This window comes from Daktulosphaira vitifoliae, unplaced genomic scaffold (genome assembly GCF_025091365.1).
Source record: "Daktulosphaira vitifoliae isolate Bord-2020 unplaced genomic scaffold, ASM2509136v1 Scaffold_3, whole genome shotgun sequence".
Taxonomy (NCBI): Eukaryota; Metazoa; Arthropoda; class Insecta; order Hemiptera; family Phylloxeridae; genus Daktulosphaira; species Daktulosphaira vitifoliae.
The window spans coordinates 18,073,003-18,098,729 of NW_026099574.1; the positions used below are offsets into that span (position 1 = coordinate 18,073,003).

Sequence of the window (25,727 nt, forward strand, 5' to 3'; positions counted from 1 at the left end):
TGTATTTATTCTGCGTTCTGTACTAGATTAAGTTATTGGGACTCATAACAAAATCTTAGGAGCAATGGCTAAGTTCGGAAAAGCTCCATTACTTTTCTTTATAAAGTTAATTACATCAATGGATATTGTTGATTCTTCGACTATGTTATGACAAATTAAGAATTTTTCAAATAAATCATATGCACAAATATCTTTTTCATCTTCAGATTGTAAATGTAATACCAAATCCATAGAATTAGGTCCGAGTTGCTCTTTATTTTTATATATAAATCATTTAATTCCAGTACAATACAAAATAGTCTTTTAATTCAATTACTGAACACTGAATTAACTTATAAAATAAACCAAAGCAAATACAGTTAAAGTTACTTTATGTAATATCCACTTTAAGATACTAGTCATGTTAGCGAAAAATATAATATAGTTAAGTTCAAAATTTAAACATCTAACTTTTTATAGCGTTTATATCCAGCCTTGATTATAGTTGATATCGTTAGTATAATAAATTATATAACAATATATTACGAAGCAGTTCTATAGGTGTGTCTATAGATAATTATTATATTACTTTCACAAATAGAATTATTTATAAGATTATTTATTAACACGCAATTGAAAGATAGAAAGTATCACTTGATGTAAATATTTTATATTTAACACAAAATTCGTAACCTAAAATATTTAAGGAATTGTGTTTACCCTTATATAAAATATAAACTATGCTGTTAAATACTTTGAGTATTTCTGAAGTCTGCTTATTTAGCAAAAAGAATTATGATGTTTTATGGAAGTTATTTATATTTCAAAATTAAAATATGTAGTGCATATTCACACATACAAAAAACTTTTTTTATCTGATTATTAAAATTAAAAATTTTCTAATTAAGATAAATATACAAATAATCATAAGAAAATTATAGCACTGGTCAAGAAAATATAAAATAGTTTTTGGAAAAATTACTAATTGATATAGTGTGATATAATTATATTTGTACATAATTATATAATTGCACTTATAAAAAAATTAAAAAAAATTTACAAAAACTTTTTTTAAATCATTAGTGGGATGTTATATTTTAGAGGGGTAGTAGAATTTAAAGATTGAGGGTTCAAAGAGTAAGGAAACAGGTTAATTTTCAAGATTGAATGAGAACAAGAGATACCATTTTCCTTACTTATTGAGCACCTTTGGGCTTTTAAAATCTATTTTGAGAAAGATTTTGTAATAATTAAAGTTAAACATTGCACGACAACTTTTTAATGGTTTCACGTATACTTAAGAATTTTCATAGCGAGTAAAAATTTTAATTTTTATATTTTTTACATAATAAAACATTTTTATATTTACTTTTAACCAAAAAAAATATGTAAAGATCAAAGTTTAATCATTATATTATTGTAAAAATTGACTTAAAAAATTGAAATAAATTCATTTAAAATCATATGCCTAATTTGTTATGATTTTTAATACAAAAAAAAAATAGATTTTATTAGATTTCCTGTGAATAATTAAATATATAAATCAAATAATTAGATTAATTATTTTATAAATTATAGAGAATATGTTTGAAATTTATTTTCTAGCGAGTAATTATTATAACATTTTTTTTTATTATTATTCAAATAAATGCGCAAGACACTTTGATCATATAATAACTATGCTCCAGACCCATCGGCCAACGGCCCTCACGCATCTATGGTGCGTTAGTCTCTTCAAGCTGCCCTTACAAGTAGGCCACTGATTGCAGTAGGAGTACCCAACCCAACCTGTAACAAAAACTTTATTATAGGGTATAAAAAATGTAAGAAAATTTCCTACCACGAAGAAAAAGATTGTTAATATATTATATTATAATATATAGTAATAAAAAAATTATTCTCAAAGAAAAAAAAGAGAAGGAAGTAAAAAAGGTATTAATGATAATAATAATGGATGAACTTTTCTGTATTAGAATAATTATTTTTTTATAGATCCTTTTCAATAATTTTTATTTGATACTTGAAATAATAAATAAATTACTTAATAATATCATTCTAAAATATTTAGGTGCACTCCTAAAGTATCTTTAATACCGTGTTACTAGTACACTTGCATAAAATTTAAACAAAATTGACATGCGTGAACCAAAATATTATTTTATTAAAAACTATGCATGTGAACTTAAAAAAAAAAATCTGATAACTTGGCCAAATATGAACAGATTTCAACAAAATTTTTAGGAAGTTTTGAAATGTCTATAGACAGCTCTGGTGAAAATTTCAGGATTTAAATCGAAAAACGTTGGCGGCAATGAGCGTTTTGATGAAAATTTTAAATTCTCATGGCGTGCTAAACTTTGCGAATAATTTTCCTAAAATAACGTCCAGTTTTTGCATTAAAAAAAAAAAATTTGAAAATCATAGGTCGTTAAGTAATTTTTCCAGCATTATCTAATTTTTCAATGTTTTATGACATAATAAGTAAGCATGACACTTAGAATGGGTAAAACCAAAGAACCAATATTTTATATAAAAATACATTTATTTAGTTACTATATGTTTATTCTTTAATTTAATGTATTAATTAATACATTTTATTCTTCAATTAAGTTACAATTCAAATTTTTTAAGAATTTACTGTAAGTAAATTGATAAAATTATCAACCGATTATCAAAAAATGTTTGTTTTAATCGTTATCTTTTTATGTTTGAACTTTTGATTTACATATTATTACACCACATTTGTACTATGATGAAGTGAAGCTGTTATACTAAATAACTTAGATATAAATCGAGTAAATCAACTCAAATATTTTTGAATAATAAATATATAAATATTTTTAAGTTAAAAGTAAAACGAAGAATATTCTTTAAATATAAGTATGTATAGTACAATTTTTTAGAACTTAAAACATTTGACATTTTATTTTTTCATATATAATCAATATTGATTTAATTTTTTAGTCATTATATGATTGTTAAAAATTTCATAAATACAGAGTAATTTTTTGGTTATAACTCACGCTTTATCTTGAGATATATGTATATATTTGTTTATTTATTACAACATATATGCCTAAGTAGACAAAGAGTAAAAATAATACAACATTAAAACATAAATGCAATAATATTTAGCATAAAAAGCACGTGTGTTATGGAAATAAACATAATTTGAATCATTCAGTTCATTTTACACATACATTAAACAAACAATGGAGCATTGATACTGTAATGAATAATATGTTGTAATTCTAATTAGAATTTTATATATTATATATAGAATACATTAGATATTTTACTTTTTAAAATTAAATAGTATCCATATATTCTATGATTAAAAAAAATTTTAGTCAAATTCCTCTTACCCTCTCAAAATTTTATTAACTTAAGTTTTAAAATAATAACATATATTTAAGCAGTTTAAACGATTTGGATCCGCACTACTCCTCTAGCCGAGGTAGAAAAATGTTAATGTTAATGTCTTTTAAAGTTTTGGTACAAAAGATGTGTTCGCCCGGTCATTTTTTTAATCATATCATTATATTATTTGTAAGCTGATGAAACATATATGTTTTCATTTAAAAAATAAAAGTTGACGTAAATTTAAGGTATGGAAGGGGTAGGCTCCTACGCGCTTTGCGTAAGTATTAACTTCTAAGTAGTAAAAAATTTCATGTTTTATACTTAAGAAGATATTGTGTAGATCATAGATAAATAATTATCCGGTACACTGTACAGTGTACAGTTAGAAAACTTTAAAAAAGTTAACAAGACATTGCACTTTTATTAATGCTCTGATAAACGGAAATAAATTGGTTTAAGTTTTTAGTTTAGTGGACATCTATTGTATAATAATGAAAAATTCGATAAAGGACCCTTGAATAATTTAATGATCAGACTTCTCGAGACTTAATGGGCCAAGGACGATGGGTCATCGTGAAATACCACTAAAACTTATTGAGTTAACTATTACCAAGGAATACAGATACTAAAGATTGTGTCGAATAACAGTAGTTAAAAAATAATTATAGGAAAATATATAATAGAGGTCTACATTTATTTTGACATTAACATGTACGAAATAATTATAATAAAAAAAGGCCGGCGCTCAGCGTATGCAAAATCATAGCAGTAGCGCTTACAATACAACGAAGAAAATGAACATCATTATAATGGCAATAATGACAATGACAAAGAAGTACGTGATTCAACTTTTATTTAATAGTTGATTTTCCAAAGCCTTTAATTTATTTTTAAATTTATAAACATGTTAGTCTATTGTCCATTTATGTATAATTTATTGTTAAAATGTCCAACTGCTTTTCATAAGTCAAAATCTTTGTTATGATTAATTTTCAACGACATTTTCACTCAGTCCTTCGTGACCAATTGATTTTCCCAAACTTCTAGTATAAGTAGGAGGGTAAGTAACTGCCATAATATATTTAATATGTATAAGTTGATGGCAGTTTTTTTTGTTTCTAGAAGTAAGTATATATGTATACAGAAATATATAATTCATTAATATGTGGTTACGACCAATGAGGGCCAGTGGGGTGGTAAACTACGGTGCTTGTAAACCATAGGAAGGGCATTTTGTCATATACACTACCCTTTGCGTGCAGCACAGTGGACGCCAGACCTACCAAAACGTGACAGTCCCTCGACAGTAGGCCCCCGGCAAGTTTATACGTTTTATTGCCACACACCTCAATGATACTCTGGGATGATCTCAAGGGGCAAAGGTAATTATTTTATTTCTTACTTTTTTTTTACCAGCACAACTATTGTTTGGACTCGTCCGTCTGATTTAACACGACGTTATTAGAAAAATAATAATAATTATAATGACAACAAATAAGTAATTATAATATAGTAATAAAATGAGGAAAGAAACTAGTACATAAAATATATATATAATTATTAAAGTATTGAAATTATTTAATAATCACTATACATTTTTACAAGTCAATTGTGAAAATAGAATTGTAAAATGTTATTTTAAAAATTATTGTTATTTGAAAAACATTTTTTATTAATTATTCAAACTTGACCTGAGTATTAATAATTGAGAATATTAGCTTTTATTGTGTAATACATACACACCAAAAATGTTCTGATTTGTAAATAATATATATTCCTATCTACTAGTAAAATATTCGTCATCACAGGACTGAAAATCGATTTTTCATAAAACACGTGTTGTAAATAACACACTGACTGTGTTTGTATTAAACCTATAGATACTATCGCAAATGTGTGTGAATTCATATTTAAAACATATCATTGGTTTACAAATGGATTTTATAGTATGCATAATATATATATATATATATATATACGTAGAGTAGATATGTATTCCAACAAACAATTACCCTAGAGTAGATCCCATAGTAATTATTGTCACCATAACACTGTAATAATAAATAAAAATCAAGGACATTCCTGTTAACGTATCATTTTCTTATTTTTCTTCTTGTCAAAAGCTTTATATCTTGTTCATATTTAGACTGAGTACTTATTACTTCTAATATAATTATTATTAATCTTTATAGGTGATATATTTGAGATTTGATTAATTAAAACACTGGTAAAAAATTAAGGTATATCATATTTTGCCGTTTAAATTAAAACTTATATGTTACATTTAGGTAACCTCTAAATTATGTAAGGTACATTTATTATTTCAATACGTTAAGTTTAAATATAGAACCGTAATTGTTTTTTTTAAGTGGAAGCCTTTGGCTGAATAAATAAAAATATTAACATATCACATATATGTTATAAAAATATAACAGAATATAATATTGTGAAATAAATATTGATAAATTAATAATTATGCTAACCAAATTAAGAAATAATTATTTAAATATGGTGATTATTATGATATGGACACAAAAAATAAATTTTACGAGGAAAATATTTTATATTGTAAATTCCATTAAGAAAATTTTTTTTATTAGTTATTTAAAACTTATTTTTTTCTTAATGTTATGTTGTTAATAATAGCGTATTAAATAAATAGTGAAATATGAGTTACGACTTGGGCTAAAATCCAAATATAATTAACTAAACAAATTCAATACGATGAGTTTACAAATAAAAAGTTTACATATTTTTAACAAATCTTAAATAATTATGAATTGTTGTCATACATTCAATAAAAAATTAATTTTCCATTAATTAACATTTCAATAATGTGTATACTTTTTAATTCTTAATCGAACATTTGTTGATATGGATTTAAGAAATTCATAAACAAAAAACATAAGTTTCGAGCGATTGACCTAACTTTGAAAATATATTTATGAATAATCAAAAAAGTTAAAATAAAATAATACGAACTCTAAATAAGGATTTCTATTTTAATAATTCAACTGAACACATTCATTGATATTAAAATGTTCAGTATTGACCTATGCTGAAATAGGTCATGGACAATGTTGTTAAGGATGCTTAAAAATATAAACTGTCCGTTTGTCTTTTTAAAAGTTGATTATTTAAATTTAAAGATAAATTTCATAAATACTTTACCTAAAAATAAATAGTTTTTCACCCAACAATTTTCCTATATCAAGATATTAATTTTTTAACAAGACTAATAATAGATATATTAATTATGTAATTGAAGCATTAAGTTGAGAATAATGAAAATAATAATTTATGCCTAATAACAATCAAATATTTTTTTTTTTGTATATAATAATTAAATTTTTATTTTTCTTATAGAAAAGGATCGTTTAATAAAAGCGAACGATTCATCATACAACACTCAATTCAATTATGCTGTAAGAGTTATATTTAGCATTTTATAAATTTTTTATTTGTACTATAAGATTTGTTTTATAGACGAACTACATAAAAACGTCCAAATATTCTCTGCTAACATTCTTGCCGTTGAATTTGTTCGAACAATTTCAGCGATTAGCCAATTTTTATTTTCTCTGTCTAATGATGCTGCAAATGATATCTATTATTTCTTCATTGACGCCAATCACTACGTCCATTCCTTTGGTCGGTGTCCTTACCATCACTGCCATAAAAGACGCTTACGACGATTACGTTAGTGTTAAAGTATTAAACATTCAATAAAACATTAGTCAGGGCCGGTGGAGGGCAATTTTACCAATGTACTTATATTAGTCTTAAAAATGAAGATTAAAAGAAATAAAATGGTCTTTTTACAGTAAAAATTATTATGGGCTCCGTAATATGTAGCGCCGGCACTGAATATACTATAGTGATTTTTTAGGACCTGTAATAAGAATTAAATAATATTTCTATAGCAAAGGCACGTCAACGACAATCAGGTAAACAACCGTATATCAAAAACGGTAAAAAACGGTCACGTTGTAAACGTGAAATGGAAAGACGTGCACGTTGGAGACGTTATCTTGATGGAAGATGGTCAGTTCGTTGCCGCCGACGTTCTGCTGTTGTCTACAAGCGAACCAAGTGGTCTGTGTTTCATAGAAACAGCTGAATTAGATGGGTTAGAACTTATCTTAAATTTGCTTTTAAATTATTTACTAAAACTTGTTACTTCTAACAACAGAGAAACCAATCTCAAATGCCGGCAGTGTCTAGCCGAAGTGGCGCAACTGGGCCACGATGTGGTCAATTTTAACGGCCTTATACGGTGCGAAAAACCGAACAATTTGCTCAATAAGTTTCATGGTGTATTGCAATGGAACGACAAAGAGTAGGTCACAATATAATAAAACTACGGTTTAAAAACTTTCACGAACGATAACAATAAATCTTTTGAATTATCATGACTAAAGTTTTAAGATTAAAATTAAATTTTAGATTGATCTTAAACAATGATCACATTATATTAAGAGGCTGTGTTCTCAGAAACACCGAATGGTGTTATGGTATGGTAATATTTGCAGGCCGAGACACAAAATTAATGCAAAATTCAGGAAAATCTCAATTTAAGCGTACCTCCATTGATAGACTGCTCAACTATCTCATTATTGGAGTAAGAATTTTTGTCTACAGTTTTATTAATTTAAAAATAATTATTTTACGATGATATCAAAATAAATAAATCGACTTTAAAATCGTTTTTTTTTTTTGTTAGATTGTTCTGTTCTTATTTGTATTATGTATGTCTTGTATGATTGGTTCAGCTTTATGGGAATATAAAACGGGATGGTTCTTTCAGACATATTTACCATGGGACGCATTGGTACCTACTGATAGATTATTTGGGTCCATAACCGTAGGTACTTTAGTGTTTTTCTCTTATGCTATCGTACTCAATACATTAGTGCCAATTTCACTATACGTGAGGTTTGTTGAAGTTTATCATTTTTATTACTTTTTATTAATAACTACATTGATATGATATAATTATTTTTATTACAGTGTCGAAGTAGTACGATTTGTGCAAAGTTTTTACATAAATTGGGATAAGAAAATGGTTGATAAAGAGACGGGTATATCAGCCAAAGCCAGGACGACTTCTTTAAATGAAGAACTTGGACAGATACAGTATATATTATCAGATAAAACTGGTACCTTGACTAAGGTAGAACTAAGTGGTTAATTAAAATTGGGTATTTCATAATTGTATGATTCCTTTTTTTTTTTTTAGAATATAATGACATTCAACAAGTGTTCGATAAATGGGATCGTCTATGGCAATCAAGACGAGTATCAATACGGAAAATCCGAGGAGATGGTCAAGGTATTATTAATTTATTATTTTATATTTTTATTATTTATATGCAGTACTGTCTTTGTATTGTCCGAGCTTTTTGTGTTTTCCATTATTTGTGACTGTCCTTATTAGACCTGCACTGACAAGCAAATTCCATCAGCCGCCTTCAAGAGTCATAAAGAAAGTATAGATCAAGTGGACCATAGAAGAGTAACTATAAACTCTCCGTTGCACCGGGTACTAATTATTATATGATGTCTCGCTACTTTGATTGCGGTAAGTAGTATATAAATAACGGGTACTGGCTCTTAAAGGTGCCGACAATGACGTCATTAATTGTTCTGGAGAAAAGAATGGGTGCACAGTAGGATTTTAGGACTTTTACATATTTTTTATTGTATGTAGTATTTTTATGAGTTTTTTTATTGATAAAACAACAGTTAAGTTATTATTTTTTATTATGTTGTTATTGAATGCGATATGAGGACAGCTTATGTGAGCGTAGAGGATATGGGAGATCGTGTCAAGTGAAATTTTAGGATAAGGGTGGCCGACCCCAAGTATTTGGGATTAATGGGAGGAAGAAGAAGAAGAAGTTATTATTTTTTTTATTTCTTGTAAAATTTTCATTACTTGAGTTTTACTTTCATAATTCTAAGTTAAGCAAAAAAAGAAATTTATGATATATGGATCAATTATTTCTATTAAATTTGCCTATAAAACTCAACTTAAGAAGTTACGGGTTAACTTTAATGGATCAGTTCCAAATTTTGCATAGCTAATTTTTATGAGAAATAAAGAAAAATTAAAGAATAGTAAAAAAAAAAGACATTCGATTTTTAAGGACCACCGTAGTGACAAGTGAGATGCATTCCCCCCTAAAGACGTCACATCTGACATGCTGCTATCGCCCTGGTCCCACCAATGGTTGAGGTCCGCATCCAAGTACATACAGATGCTGTTTATGATGTTATCTCCCTAATGACATCACACTTGAAGCCTAATCTACAGTAATGGCTTATGATGAGTTCAGGTATGACGTCAGTTGGGCGGACTGCATGTCACCTGTGCACTCATTATTTTCCGGAGAACAATTGATGACGTCATTGTCGGCACCTTTGAGAGCCTGTACCCGCTATTTATGTACTACTGCGGTAACATGGGTAAATATAATGCGTATGGTTAATGTTGAATGAATATGTTCTTATTCCTTCAGGTCGGTCCTCCACCAGTGGATTTATCGTGGAATCACTTTTATGAACACGATTTTTTATGGTTCGATCAAAATCTTGTAGATGTTATCAGAAGTAATTCTATGGCTGACAAAAATACAGAAAATGCAGTTTTAACATTTTTTGAACTTCTTGCTTTATGTCATACAGTTATGCCAAACTGGAAGAACGGTAATATTAAATGTTTATTTATAACAATTTTCTTTTGTGAATTATTGTTAATAATATTTTGCTAAAAGTTGTTCGTATACTTACTATTAGAATATATGGTACAAGTGTTAAATCAATATTTCCGAAACAGGTGTTCTAAAATATCAAGCTCAATCGCCTGATGAATCAGCTTTGGTAACAGCGGCTAGAAATTTTGGCGTTGTGTTTATGGAGAGAACACCAAATACTGTGACAATCGAAGTAATGGGCGAGATTAGAGTTCATGAACTTCTTTGTATTCTCGATTTTAACAACTTCAGACGTCGCATGTCAGTGGTATTTAAGGAAAATGGTAAAATACGACTTTACTGTAAAGGTGCCGATAGCGAGTTATTTGAGAGATTAGAAACAGGGAATGATAATTATAAATCGTTGACTTATCATCATTTAAATGTAAGTTAAATGAAATAATCATACTTTTATGTGTAATTGATAAAATATAGATATGTAAAATAAAATAACAAATAATATTGAGTTTTTTAGGAATTTGCTGGAGATGGTCTACGGACGCTTTGTTGTGCTGTAAGAGATATAGATGAAGAATTTTTTGAGGCTTGGAAACGAAGGTACATGGAAGCCGCTTCATCAAAATCGGACCGTGAAGAGAAGCTTAATAAAGTTTATAACGAAATTGAAACTAATCTTAAACTAATCGGTATTAATAAATTAAGTTTTTTATATTTTTTCATAGATTAAAAAACTGTTAATATAATAATTAATTAATTATTATGCTATTGTTAGTGTGGTTCATTATTAATGTTCCATATTTATAATGATTCATCATTAGTTGATTCATTTCTAGCATTAAGATTTTTAATTATTTAACAATATTCTAAGAAATTTTGCTCTTTTTTTATACTCGTTCCTATGTGGCTATTTTTAATTAGATCTCTTCATTTCACAAGATAATTCTGAAGCAATGATAATAGTAGGCAATGTGCTACGACTCCTGGAATCTACTAGTTGACTTCTCTTACGTGTTTGTGCAAGTTTATGATTCATCATAAAGTGTTCCACTATTAACGTATAGATTATCAATAGATGCCTCTTTCTAATTTTAAAATTTTAAATTCAACGATTTCTATGAAATTTCGTTGTTTTCACTCTTTTTCTTACAAATTTTTCTTAATTTGTCTTTAATTTTTACAATATTATACCTTCTTATGGTATATCCAACTTCAGCATCATCAAACAGAGAAAGGTCCACCACAGCAGTACTTAGTACTGTGGTAAATGTACACTGTGGTTACTGAACACCCTGTATAGTGCATCCAGAGCCATAGAGATTTTCAAATGTCATATTCACTTTTTAGTATACTACCCTGTTGACAAGAATCTATCACTTTGTATGGGATTCATTTGCTGTTTGCAAGCAGGTATGTCTACTAGTCCTAAAAATCGAAAGTGGCTAGCTGTATAAATCGTGTTTCCACTTGCACTAAATGACTAAGGTTCGTTGGATTGTCATTCCAATTATCATTAATGATCTCTTGCAGTAAAGAATTATACTTATAAATATATCTATGTTACTCCAGGTAGAGAAGGTTTTTGTTAATTTTATTAACTATTCAAGATAATATTCTTAAAGCTAAAAAATAAGTCAATGCCTTATAATAATATGTCAATACAAATTGTATTTAGTTTTTTTTTCTTAAAATCAAAAGTATAATGAATGGTTTCGTACAACTTATATATCTCAAAATAGGTGTTACTGCCATTGAAGATAAATTACAAGATGCCGTTCCTAAAACTATAACAAATTTACTGTTAGCAGGAATACATGTATGGATTCTTACGGGAGATAAACAAGGTAAATTCATAAAAAAACATATCCAAGAAATCTTAATAAAATTTAAAAGTCTCCAATTAATGTGTGAACATTAAACATACAATTTTCAGAAACTGCAATTAATATTGGTTACTCTTGTAGTCTTTTAAATGATAACATGGAACTTTTAATTGTTGATGGAAGCACTCAGGATCAAGTGGAAAATCAACTCAATCAATGTAGTAATGCAATTTCAAATAAAGAAGAATATCAACGTTCGGGTAGAAATAGTATGGCTACAAGTATTGTGAGATTTAGGTAATTAATAACTGAATAATTATTGGTTTTATTTTATTAATGGAGAATACTAAATTAAAATTGGCAATGAACTTTTTGTGCATATAGTGAACCAGATGATGGCCAGCAAGTTAACGAAGAAGAACATTTAGAGTATGCCTTAATTGTTAATGGTCATTCTTTAGTACATGCCTTGCACACTGAACTCGAAAAGATATTTGTCGATTTATGCACAAACTGTAAGATCGAAAATTGGTTAGCATATAATTAACTAATATTTTTAATTGATAAATAGGTAAAGCTGTAATATGTTGTCGAGTTACACCACTGCAAAAAGCAATGGTTGTACAATTGATCAAAAAATACAAAAATGCCATAACTTTAGCCATTGGCGATGGTGCCAATGATGTATCAATGATTAAAGAAGCTAATATAGGTGTAGGAATAACTGGTCAAGAAGGCAATCAAGCTACGCTGGCCTCAGACTACTCCTTATCACAATTTCGATTTTTAGAAAGATTACTTCTTGTACATGGTAGATGGTCTTACTACAGAATGTGTAAATTCTTTCGATATTTTTTTTACAAGAACATTGCTTTTACATTGTGTCACATATGGTTCGGATTTTACTGTGGATTTAGTGCCCAGGTAGGTTTTAAATTATTGTTATGCCAAGAAACTACTATTTATACCCATATAAATATTTTCAGACTATTTTTGATCCATTTTATATATCTGTTTACAATATGTTCTATACGGCTCTGCCCGTTTTGGCTATCGGAGTATTAGATCAAGATGTAAGTGAACGCAAAAGTGTTGCATATCCTAAACTTTATACTCCAGGGTTAAAAAATATGTATTTCAATACTAAAGAATTTTTCAAATGTGCTGCTCTGGGCACATATGCCTCTCTAGTGATATTTTTTGTACCATACGGTATGATAAATGTGATTATAAAAATAGTATTTCTAAATAGCATTGAACTTAATTTATTTAAATATCAGGTACATACTTTTATGGCATGACGTCCGATGGTTTGAATGTTTTAGATCATATGTATATGGCAGAAGTAGTGGCTATGATACTTGTAACAGCTATGACAGTTCAAGTAAAGCATATTTAATATACATGCATGTTCTAACTATTTAATACCTTATCTAATAGCTCATGAATATAAATTTGTTAGGTAGCTTTTGATACATCATATTGGACCATTATAAATCATATAGTGATATGGGGTTCACTAGTGATGTTTTTTATAGCAGAATATGCTTATAATTATATCTTTGGTGGATATTATGTTGGCTCGTTGACTATGGTTAGTAGCAGACCTACTACGTATATAAAATCAATCAATTTAATGAAATGTCATTAATTTAAAAACATTTAGATCATTATTTTTATTTATTATGTGTTTGTTATTTATTCGACGATATATTTTTATAATAGGCTATGAAGCAACCCACCTTTTGGCTGGTTACATTTTTAGTAGTAGTAGTGATTGTTGTACCCGTAATAGCTTGGAGGCTGTATCTATTAGAAACCAGACCCTCGCTCGTAGACAAATTACGTTTGAAGCAAATATCTCGATCGTAATTATTTTTAAAAAAAAGTTTCCAAAAAATGTTTATAAATGTTTATTTATTTTAGTAAGCAAGTTTCTGAAGATATGCTTCAGTCAGTATCAGTAAAGCATAAAAGGCGTTCAATCAGATCGGGTTATGCTTTTGCTCACCAGGAAGGGTTTGGTCGACTTATAACAAGTGGTAAAATAATAAGAACGCCAAGAAACAGTGAAGGCAACATCAACAGGAAAAACTCTGACATTTCCGACATAACCGTTTAATAAATTTTATTAAACGATTAACATTTAATGTTAAATTTGTCTATTGACTTTACCCTTAACAGATGATGTTTAATCGTGTTTTTAATGTTTACTATTTTTTTAATAATTTTATTAAAAAATATAATGATGTTATAATAATATTGTTGATGCTATTGCAGTGACTCATTACGAATTATTAAAAATAATATTGTGATAGATAAACTAATTTTCATGTTAGTAGTAATTGAATTACTAACAATAACAATTACTGATTCTCACTGATTTTTTTATCCGTGGTTAACTAATATTCATAAATTTATATTATATTTAATAGATTACCTATTTTGTCTTATAAATCTGAAAAGTATCATAGCGTTTATTTTTAAATATTTAGTACATATTTCATAACCAAAAGTATACTATAAATCAATATTAAAAGTTTACTCTTCAAGAGTGCGCCACAGTTCTTTTTTCATACAAATTTTTAGTTAGTTAAAAACATCCAAAAGGTTGGAAGTTTGAGATAGCTTAAATTTTGAAAACCCTATGTGAAACATATTTTGAAATTAAAAACTAAAAGTAACTTAAATATACGAAAAAAATTTTTTTAAGACTGCTCATGAAATTTGTATTTCATTTATTATTAATTTTTAATTACTATTTATTTTATATATAAATACAAAAATACATGATAATTCAACAGTATAGTTAAATACTTAGCTTAGTAGAATTTGAAAATACAATTTAAAATTAAAAAAAATTTATTTTGAACTTAGGAAAATTAATACTTTTTTTAAAGATTGAAAAGTTTGAACTAATTTCTACAATTAGATATATAGTTTAGTCTTTGAACACATTAAAAGTTATTATTATAAGTAACATGACCTAATTTAAGAAATCAAATAAATCCTAATCAGTGATTAGGAAATAAATTTTTTCTGCTTTAAGATTTCAAGTATATCGGTTTTTCATTTGATTACTCTTAAAATAATGGCAATATTTAGTTAGGTACATTTAATGAATTATCAGCTAATTATTACTTTTTAGAATCATATTTCATGACTTAAAAAGGTATCAATTTTATTTTTTTAATGGAAACATACATATTTCACTAATGTGTACGTTAGTGAAAAACCAACCTACTCTTTTTCATTAATTTATTGAAAAAAAAATGAGTTTTGACTATTAATGCAATTTTCCTTCATTTTAAAAAAGCCATTAATTTTATTACATTTTTTAAATTGAACTCATTTTTTTGTATTGACAGAAGTATATACTGCAGTATATGTTTATTTGTAATGAATATTTTTAATAATGTCCGTGTTACAATAATGTATAACTTTAAAAATATTTTTCTAATAACAATTCATATACTATTCGACTACACATAAGTGTTGAGTTTAATCTTATAAAAATAATCCTGTTAAATAACTAAAAATAAAATTGAAAAATGTATAAAAAATATTATTTTGTTTTATAAATCTTAACTTTTTGTTTTTATAATGTAAAAACGAAACATGTAATTTAGAAAGTTCTTACTGAATAGTTGATGTGGATAGTTTTTACATAATAATATTGATTCATGAGAAAATTATTTTGAAATAGCAATAAATGTTTTAATGCCAAGTATAAACAATACTCAGTTATACAACAGTACAAAAGTCCCAACTTCCTTATTAAATGCGCAATTATAAAATAAATGCTATTTTTAATATAAACATAAAATTAATTGAAATTCTTCTTCTAATATTAATTCGTAAAAAATATAAATTTACTAGAATAGACCAATTATATTTCGTGTACTAACAATTGGCTATCGTCTGCTTAAATTACACTAACAAGAAGTAAGAAAATAGATCTCAGATACAATAAAAGCTTATATCTATTTATGTAATTATTGATACAACTTTGGATCAATCATCAATATAATGAAAAATCTCTCTTTTGTACAATTTGAGGAGTAACAGTAAATGAAAGCTATAACAAATAACTATAAAATTTTATATAAAATCATCAAATATTACACTGTAAGAAACAATCCAAAAATTCCTATACGTTTTCATGATATTTTACATACACGTTAATTGTACACATAAATTGTGTAACTTTGACATAAAGTATCGAAAATTCGTATACAATACTGTTTTTTCAAATATTCGATTACATTGTATGTATTATAAGCTTCCAGTATATGTATGTAAAAATTTTGGACATTTTTTTTTTAGATTGTGTTCCTAAGAAATTGAACCGGTGGTGATGTGGCAAAATAGCTCATTCGACCGTCGCCATAGCATCGATGTTCAGCAGCGCTGTTTGCTGTTAGTTCTCGGGTGGGTGATCACTTCACCAGTTAAAACTTTAACAGTGACACACAGATTGCCCTTTACTGGTTCTCATGCATAATAATGTTGCGTTAAGCAGACAGCCGGTGTAAAAATCCTGTTAAATTTATTATACGGTAACCCAAAAAAGCAAAGGTAGATGCTAAGGAGATGATGATTGTCAGGAAATTGAATAAAATTATGATATCACAGTATTAATCTAAGAGTATCATTATATCCTACAACCTTGTGCAAAGGCGTCAAGCTGGGGAAATGGCTAGATGACTAGCCACTCCAGAAATGTGGCAAAATTATATGTACTAGCCCAAAAAAGTCCACACTTAGCTTAACACACTTAGTTAAGACAATACATTATTTTTAAAGACATTTTTTCTTTTATTTATATTTTGTTATTTTAAAAAATATAACAATTATTTTTTTTCTTTTAAAAATAATATTTACTAATTTGAGAATTTGTCCGTAAATGTAAATATAATACTAATAATTAGTGAATGAGTTTCCTTTGTCAGTTAGAGCATTGGTCTCTACTGGAACCCTTTCGGGTGGCCCAACTTTAGTAATTATATAATCGAAACACACTCACACCCTTTTTATGCCTCTTAATTTCATTCTATTTTAAATTCTTTGAATAGAAATAACTATGTATCGGTTATAAAATGAATACACATCGTTATTATTCAGAACAATTGCAAATTCTAGCCAAATCCAATTAATAAATTCAGGTTGAGGACAGTCGAATTCTCATAATGGCCCCATGAATAACGTACTCAGCATTTAGTGTATAATAAAAGTAAATACTGCTAAAATAATGTAATCCTTAGTCAGGTCTCCGAATTGAGTAAAGACACTTAGAATTTATTTACATTAAATATACCTATTTTATAATAGGTGGATAAAATGTAATTTGTCGAAATATAATTGGTTGGCTTTTAATAATAGATACGCTTCGTAAATTGCAGGAGGAATTTAATTCGTTTTTTGTAATTGAATTCATTTAAAGCGTAGAATCGGTTAATCCTTTTTCTAGAAGAACTCCTACAAGTATTCTCCGCCAAGGTAATCCTATTGTTCGTTCGGTTGGTGTCGTGGCGAGATTACAGTTAACCAGAATGCAAAGTAATCATATCCATTTATTTACAATTCGCATTAAACACATTGATAGAATGCACTTCTATGTAAGTGTAAGTGTATGTAAGGTGTAAGTGTGTGTGTGCAATTTTTGTAATGCGGTAGTGCCGTCAAAGGAGCGCCGGCGTCAAGCGGCGTTACGCGCACAGACGGCGCGCTGAGCTTTGGAGGATGTCAACAAGTAATTCGGCGTGCCGACACCGGCCGAACTGAACCGATCGGCCGCTTGTCGTCTACCGCGTATTGATTGGAGAACGGCGTCCGTCGCAGAGCACCCGCACCGGCGTCCGCGGCGTTACGCACTGCACGTTACACACAATCAAATACTCTTTCTCGTCTACACGCGCGCGCATATTTTATACATATATATATATAAATAATAAAACACAAAAATATATTTTATATACATCATATACGCGGTTTAAACGGAGCGCCGACCGGGCCCCCCTCGGTAACCGAACCACATAGACATACTTACGACACAACACGATGGCTGCGCCGCTCGTATGTACGCGATTTAGTGACAATTACGAGCTAAAAGAAGAACTCGGAAAGTAAGTACAGAACATTTAAAATCATTCTCGTGTTCAAATTATTTCCGACCTTTAATCAATCAGCTTTATCTAATAAATATTTTGAGTATACTGATAGACAACAGTTATCAGAAAGTTTGCTCTGCCCGTGTATTTCATTATCTTTGAAACCTTCATTATGTTTTTTAAATCAACATTTTTCTCTAAACTACTGAAGTATTCCTTAATTACAATAAAAATTCGTTTAAATTTTAGTCATGTTTTTTTTGTTGCTTGTTCTTCTTTATTTTCAAATTTATTATTGTCGGTATTATTTACCGTTGTATTAAACACGTAGCAATTATTGTTTTAACTGGGATCGCAACACCCGGTGTGTGTTTTTCACTTGCTTAAAAATAATGTGTTTTTGTAAATTGTACGCTTTTTATTTATTGCCTTTGAACTTTGATCGCTACTAACACAACGAAGTTGCCGTCACTTCGTCCGATCGATTATCTCCATTAACTTTCCGAGTTAACCCTTCAAAGATAATATAAATCCTCGAAATTCTGAACGCGCGCGCGTGTCTGCACTGAGTTAGATGTGCCCCCACTGATCACACCTGCTTTTAACACGTTGTACATGTATTTTTCTCCAGAGATGATAATAATGTTAACAAACAGTGATGAAGCACGAACTCACACACACACATACATTCGCGCGATGAACAGAGAACACCGACGTCGCCGTACCGAATAGAATCGATAGCGCGCGTTTACCAGTCCAAAATAGCGGCGCGCATGAGTAAAACCCAGTCGTGGCGGTCAAAGTGAAAGCGAGAGGTATACCGAACACATTATTTTGTATCCGTAAGTGTACAGCTATACTTGCGATAATTGTGGAAAATGGGCACGAATGTAAATTAAATTATCGGTAGGCTTACACGGTAATAAAAGGCCTCAAACGAGTTATGACTGGGATTATTGCACCGTTAAGCTTTTTGAGCGCGTTCGCTCCACTCATAACTCAATATGGGTATGCATACATGAAAACGAATATCACCGAGAGGGATTTTGCCGTCTACCGGCACGACTCCTGTATGTACATACTAAATTGGACTGGGCCATCGTAGTCCCTTGTTCCTCTCTTTTGTTCTGTTCTATCCGCAGTAAGAGGCGCAACTAGCAAAGCACATGCTCGTAAATCACGTGGCTGGTGGGCTCATTGCATGCGACAGTGGTTGGTTATCGGGTTATAGATAAACGATTAAATACAAGGGATCGATCGTGGACTTTTTTTTTTATGAAAAGTAAATAAAATAAACGTATTTTTTATTCGAGTGCACTATTTTTTAGTCACGAATCTATTTTTTTTTCTGCTAGAATAACTCATTAAAAAGTTTTCGTTTTTCCCATTCGAAGCAACGAACTGAATTATGATTTTTTTTTGCTTCTGTTCTAACCAACATGTATCTTATTTAGATTTTATAATAAATAATCTTCTCGCAGAGGTCACGAAAACATGTCATAAAATAAAACAACAATATTTTTGAAAAATAAACTAATGTTTCAGTACAATAATCTAAAAATTATACATATGTACACCATTTCCGGCCAAGGACAGTGAGGTGTCTCGTCGTGTCTTTTGTCATTGTCGAATAACAAACAGTCGGGTTTATCGAACTTTTCTCTCTGTCCTCTCTCTTTCATCGCGACTCGCCCACTTTTATTTCCCTCGCCGTGGCCATAGTCATCTCTACAGACCCTCCAGTATCTTTATACATACTCATTCTAACAAAAATGATACTTCGGCAAATTTTTTAGCGAGCATGCGCTTCTTTTTAACGGTCCTTGGACTACAAACCACCGAACCACATACACTTGCATATTTGTCTCTTGGTATACAAAATACACAATGAAAACAGAAATAGTACAGAGGCGCCACCAAGTGCCCTCTTGACTTTCTTTTTTATTTTCCGTTTACGTTCATAGTTCCTACACCCTTCTTTCTCGTATATTTAATTATGCGCGGCATTAACGAGAGTTTGTGTTTGTTTTAAACTTTTTTCTCTTTGGCGTGAACTACGTAAAGAGGAAATCGATAAGACAAGCCGTTGTCCCGTCCTGATATTGTCGAGACGAATATTCAATTTTATGAGCCACAGTCTCTTGAAGCGTTTTCCTCCTCAGCTTTGAAATTTTATTTAATTAGATTATAATGAATTTCAAAGCATAAATATCTATAATATAAATAATGAGGAGAAAAAGCAAAGCAAAATATTTAAATTCTTCGTGGCACTTAATGAATGCATTGTGTTTTCGCGTGCGTCCAGTCTGATGGGTATACTTATGTATTGTGTATATATTATGCTGATGGAGGGGCGGTAGGGGAGCGTATCATTTTCACAGATATGATTGTTATACGCGACACGATTAGAGCGTTCAAACAAAATCAATTTATCGGTTTTCGTTGCTATGGAAACAATTTCATTATGTTTAAGCTTAGACGCGATCCGTTAAAACAGAGAACCCACGTTTTGAATGAGGAAATTTCGCATACATTTATCGCTTGTTCAACAATTAAAATCATCATTGAACTATCAGGTTGAGCATAATGTCGGATGTCGATATGGGTATTCAATGGTGTTAGGTAAAAGACAAGGTAGCGGATACGAGTAAGTAAGTTGCGGTGATGTAACAAACAATCTATGTAATCTATAATAACAATGTGTGTCTTGGAACAATTTCATCGTTTGTACGTTTCTATGTAATATTCACTCGAACCAGCAGAACGCTCTAGAGACTTGACGAAGGATCAAAGGAGAATACAAGGGGAGGTATTAATATTTAAACGAACACGGCGAACTTGCCGGTGGGGTCTTTCTGACAAATCAAAGAAGAAGCTTACCGAGAAAAATCTGTTATTTTATTTATAACTTTATGTCCGTTACAGAGAGTAGGTTGATTTTATTACCAATCTACAGAGAATATATTGATCAGGCGTATAAAAAAAACTAAACATTCATGATTGTATAATACACTTCAGGCGTTTAGGGTGTTTGGTGGTAATCAGACAATTTTATTCCTTTCGACCGATTGTAGATTAGCATCTGTTGAAGATATCCCATGTAAAACAATCTATATCACTTGTAATTTTTATGCAGAGGAAAGGATATTTGATCGTGGGACTATTTTACAAATACAACTCCTAGGCTTGTCTGAAACACTATTTTTAATTTTCGAAACATTTAAATTAGACTTGCTGGACTACCAGCTATTTATAAAATTGCAACTTTTATCTAATTTTTCAATTTTTCTTATAAAGGTTTATGCTGAATTTTATATATAAGAGGAAAACTTTTCAAATAAAAATGTGTTAAAAGGCATATCTTTGGTAATTTTTAATATTTTACTAAGGAAGTTATAAAAAATAATGAAATTTGACACCGGATTTCATAAAAAAAAAAAAATTTCAAGCGATAATTAAAAAAACTACAAGTATATGGATAACTAAAATATACTAACGTTTGCCAAATTTATGAATGAAATGTAAAATCTCACTCGAATACATTCTACTGCGAAAGTAAAATTATAAGTACCTTTGATAGGACAAAAGAATATTTTATCTTTTAATCCTTGTGCATTTATTACTGAATTTTGCGTTATTTTAAGTAATATAAGATTACTAATCTGATAATCAAGACTTGAAATTTGTGACTTACTAATGCAGTTGCTATAGGACATATGAAGAATTATAAATTTTATATATAATTTTACGTAATCGATATTAAACAAATAATTGTTTAGAAAGAACAAAACAAAGTTTATACTTTCAATCAAACATAACGATCATAGGTAAATCGATTGATAAACATTTAATCGAATTCTAAATAATTAGACGACTCAATGATTTACTTTTTGATAGAAGCACGACGATATTAGATTATCTTGACTATAACAATTTAGTTGAGTTAAAAATTAAATGATGATCTATTTTCAATTCTTTCTTGTTTGCAAACAAATTTCTTGTAGACATTGTCAATCTATCATTATAATATTGTTCGTTTCCTCCGTTCAAATGAAATTGCTCTTACAGTGAAAAAGGGTCGACACGAACAAGTGGAGATGTTTAAGAGCAAAGCGCAGAATAAGAAAACGGTGTAACTACGACGTAATTAAATCAAAATGTTTGATTTGAATGAAACGACAGGTCGAAAAAGTTGTATCATAACATTAGTAAAATAACGACCCTGTCAATTATACGCCGTAGAAGCCTTTAGCCGTAGTTTTTGCACTTATGTCGTCGGCGAAAGAGGTTAATTGAATTTCCCGTTTCGTATCAGTAGCACTTTCCTCACACCCCTAAAAGGTCGGCGTCCCGCATTGTTGTTCACTAATACTATGATTGTTATGGCGAAATGAATTTTGGGGCGCGTAACTCCCGCAGGACGGAGGTAGAGGTGTTTAATTGGTTTGCGTGACACCGTGGCTCGTTATCAGCGGTGTCCATGTGTTTGAAGCTAGTAGAGCACTTGCAGAACCCTTCATCGTAGACCGTCCCACAAAAATAAACACGATGGTTCATAATATTATTATTACACTACACCAGCGGACGGTTTCGAAGTATACCGCATACGTTTGTGTGTGCGTATGCGCTTGCAGTATAATAGACCCGTGAATGTCCGGAGGCGTACAGTTGTACGTCCAACTTGCCAGCGGGTCTCTTTTTCGCGTTTGGCAACGCGTCTCCCATAGCGGCCGAGATATATTTTTAAACATCATCGGCCATGGCTGCCTGCCTTCTTGTCGCGCGTTCATCATAATAAAAACACGAGTATACGAGCCGGTACCTATTAATATAAGCCCTGGACTGTGAAAAGTCGCCACTGACTTGATTTATTTCTTATATTTCTTTCTATACCACTTTGGCCTGCGTCGTCTTCTGCTTCATCTAATATCATCGCGAATACCTAACAAACGTTTATGCCAACAGCAATAATACTCGGCGCCGCCAATTTGCACTTTCACTTTTCACGTTCGCTGATCCATTTATGGACATGGTCTTTCAGTAACGTTCGCTGACAATCCCAATGCTTAGAAACACATTAAACATTTTTTTTTTTTAATTACATTCAACACGCCCGTTTAACAAACGAACTTTACGGTTTTAATTTTACAAATTCAACTTGTTAGTCGACAATTTACACACGCATTTTAAATGGTTCAATACATAATTTTCTTTATAAATATTAGAAATAATCAGAATAAAAAATCGCGATGTAATTTGTTGCGTGCGCTTAAATGATTCGAGGAAATTAAAGTTGACATGATGTTAAACTTGAGACTTTTACGACACCATTCGAGATTATAATTAATTGTAGTTCGAATTACTTCATGACAAGAACATCATACGAAGAAATCTGTTCTAGTAATATAATAGTCGATATCACTAAATAAATATACCCAAAATAACAAAAATAATTAATTAAAGAGTCTGTGTCGGTACAAATAATAAAATATTCGACAGAAAAAGTAAAAGCACAAGTCTAAGGGAGTTGAACTACATCAGAAAAACTCAAGTTTCCGAAAATCGCTTCGGGTCATTAATTTTCAATATATATATCATTCTACAAAGTTGAACCTAATGTTGAAAATTCCTTTTTAAGACGTTCCATATAAATACTACTCTGTAATCCATTGGCATTTTACAAATATATATATTTGGTCAATCGTTTTAATGGGCCTCTACCATTTGTCTTTATATTAAGACATTGGTGTTTGATTATAAATCAATGACTTTTACTTAGAAAAAAAAAACGTTTAAAACGATAAAACGTCTCTTATTTAGATGTATATACTCCACTGCGAGCGGTAAAGCTAAATTAGACTATATATACTTAAAATTATAGAATATTCTTCGTCTTTTTTGAATTTCATAAAACGTTTAAAAATATTTTATTTGATTTACTCTATTCATATCTAAGTTTATCAACTTCACTTTATCATAGTACAAATGTGGTGTAATAACATGTAAATCAAAAGTTCAAACTTAAAAAAATGACGATTAAAACAAACATTTTTTTGTAATCATTTGACAATTTCATCAATTATAGTATATTCTTAAAAATTTTTAATTATAGCTTAATTAAAGAATAAAATGTATTAATTAATGCATTAAATTAAAGAATAAACATATTTTAGTATTTAAAAAACGTATTATAATATAAAGTATTTGTTTCTTTGGTAGTAACCGTTCTAAGTGTACGCTCATTATCATATGATATAAATGTCTACCGCATTTATATTAAAAATAATGAATTCTTGATAAAAATAACGAGTTGCGTTCGATACAGTTATTTTACATTAATAATATTCATTTTTTTTTTATAAAGTTTCAATTTTAGGTATAAAAAAATGACAAATAAAATTATTGAACCAAGCCAAGTCGTAAATATATAGTAGAATTATACATATATTTTTGTTGATAATTTTTACTGTTTTTTTGTATGTTAAAACTTTTTTTGTGTTTCCTAAAATACATTTTTTTTTTTGGCACATAGAACGTTTGACATTTTCACTCTTCAGTTATCCATTTTACTTCCAATTAAAAGTGATGACGAAAGAAATTGATAAAGTGTGCCTTCAAAAAAGGCGCTATGTTTTAATTAAGCTTTACGCTTGATGTCGTTTTAATATAATTGATCATCAAAATTGAATGTGTACTGTGTACAATGGAACTATCACACAAAGTATATGTTTCTAGTTGAAATCAAACAATGAAACTTTTATCCGACGCAAATATCGAGTTATTCACCGGTTCAATGTAATCCTGATGCCAAAATTATTTTTTATTATTCTTAACATTTTATCAGAAGCCAATCAAGTATCGGTACAAGTTTATGCAAAAACAACATTGTTATCATAAACTATTTTATCTCAATAATGCTTTTAGTAAAAGTTCATTTCCCAACATCCATATAGTTGTTGACAATTTATTCGGCATTTGCTGAATTTGTTGTAACACTGCGCCAATAGAGTTTTAGTAGTATGTACGTTTTTACAATAGAAATTAAGTTCGATTGCAAATAAAGACCGTTGCGCGTCGTCTGCCGTTTATTACAGGCGCGTGTCGATTGTACTCGAGTCCATAAATATACATTTAATTTGCCCGTTCCAATTTATGAGTACATTTCTGCTAGTCGTCTATTAACATTGATCTAAAATTACGGTATTTGTACACTTTTGCAATTGGCCATCTTGTTTGAACAAGGTTTTTATTCGTTTATCTTAATGCGCATCCATAAAATACTCCATGAGAAAATCGGATAGAAGGTCCGATTTCCTTTAAACGCGTAATGGATTATAAATTAGTAAATTGTACTCTAAGAAAAATTTCTTATATCATTTAGGTAATTAATTCTCTTTTTTTTTTTCAGAGGTGCTTTTTCCGTAGTACGTAAATGTATTCAAAAACACACGGGACTGGAGTTCGCAGCCAAAATAATCAACACAAAAAAACTATCTGCCAGAGGTGAGTAAAACTGATCATTATTTGTTTATATTATAATTAAACATTGCATAAATTACTAAAATAGTTTTCTAACTAATTTATAGTTAAAAATGATTTAATCCTACAGGACTTTAATATTGTCATATCTATTTAAATCATTTACGAGTTTAGAACCGTGAAAGTTGATAATACTAGTAGAGAAAAAGAGAAAGGGTTGCAAAAAACTAGCTAAATATAATAAATATGAATGTTTATTC

At 29.4% G+C, this 25,727-nt stretch overlaps 2 protein-coding genes across 23 annotated transcripts in view; both read left to right on the forward strand.

Annotated features, from left to right (window-relative positions):
• Positions 1-4,551: 4,551 nt before the first annotated feature.
• LOC126902397 (phospholipid-transporting ATPase ID) lies at positions 4,552-14,173 on the forward strand. Of its 2 annotated transcripts, XM_050679617.1 has the most exons (22): positions 4,552-4,724; positions 6,709-6,767; positions 6,829-7,041; positions 7,266-7,471; positions 7,535-7,681; positions 7,789-7,963; positions 8,066-8,277; positions 8,353-8,515; positions 8,582-8,674; positions 8,780-8,884; positions 9,864-10,050; positions 10,181-10,482; positions 10,573-10,744; positions 11,795-11,899; positions 11,989-12,175; positions 12,263-12,393; positions 12,450-12,802; positions 12,865-13,090; positions 13,159-13,262; positions 13,341-13,472; positions 13,604-13,746; positions 13,805-14,173. In XM_050679617.1, the coding sequence occupies exons 1-22, from the start codon at positions 4,706-4,708 to the stop codon at positions 13,998-14,000; spliced, it is 3,630 nt and encodes a 1,209-aa protein (XP_050535574.1). In that variant the 5' UTR covers positions 4,552-4,705; the 3' UTR covers positions 14,001-14,173. The 2 variants fall into 2 exon arrangements, with proteins under 2 accessions (XP_050535574.1, XP_050535575.1); XM_050679618.1 differs by lacking the exon at positions 8,780-8,884.
• A 3,524-nt stretch (positions 14,174-17,697) lies between these two features.
• Positions 17,698-25,727, forward strand: part of LOC126902398 (calcium/calmodulin-dependent protein kinase type II alpha chain) — a 35,874-nt gene continuing 27,844 nt past the window's right edge. For 10 of the 21 annotated variants that reach the window (XM_050679635.1, XM_050679627.1, XM_050679629.1 and 7 more), the window contains exons 1-2: positions 17,700-18,003; positions 25,397-25,491. In XM_050679635.1, the coding sequence (XP_050535592.1) occupies positions 17,939-18,003; positions 25,397-25,491 (160 nt within the window). In that variant the 5' untranslated portion in view covers positions 17,700-17,938. Of the gene's footprint in view, positions 18,004-25,396; positions 25,492-25,727 lie in introns of all 21 variants that reach the window. The other 11 variants (XM_050679620.1, XM_050679619.1, XM_050679621.1 and 8 more) reach the window with 3 other exon arrangements.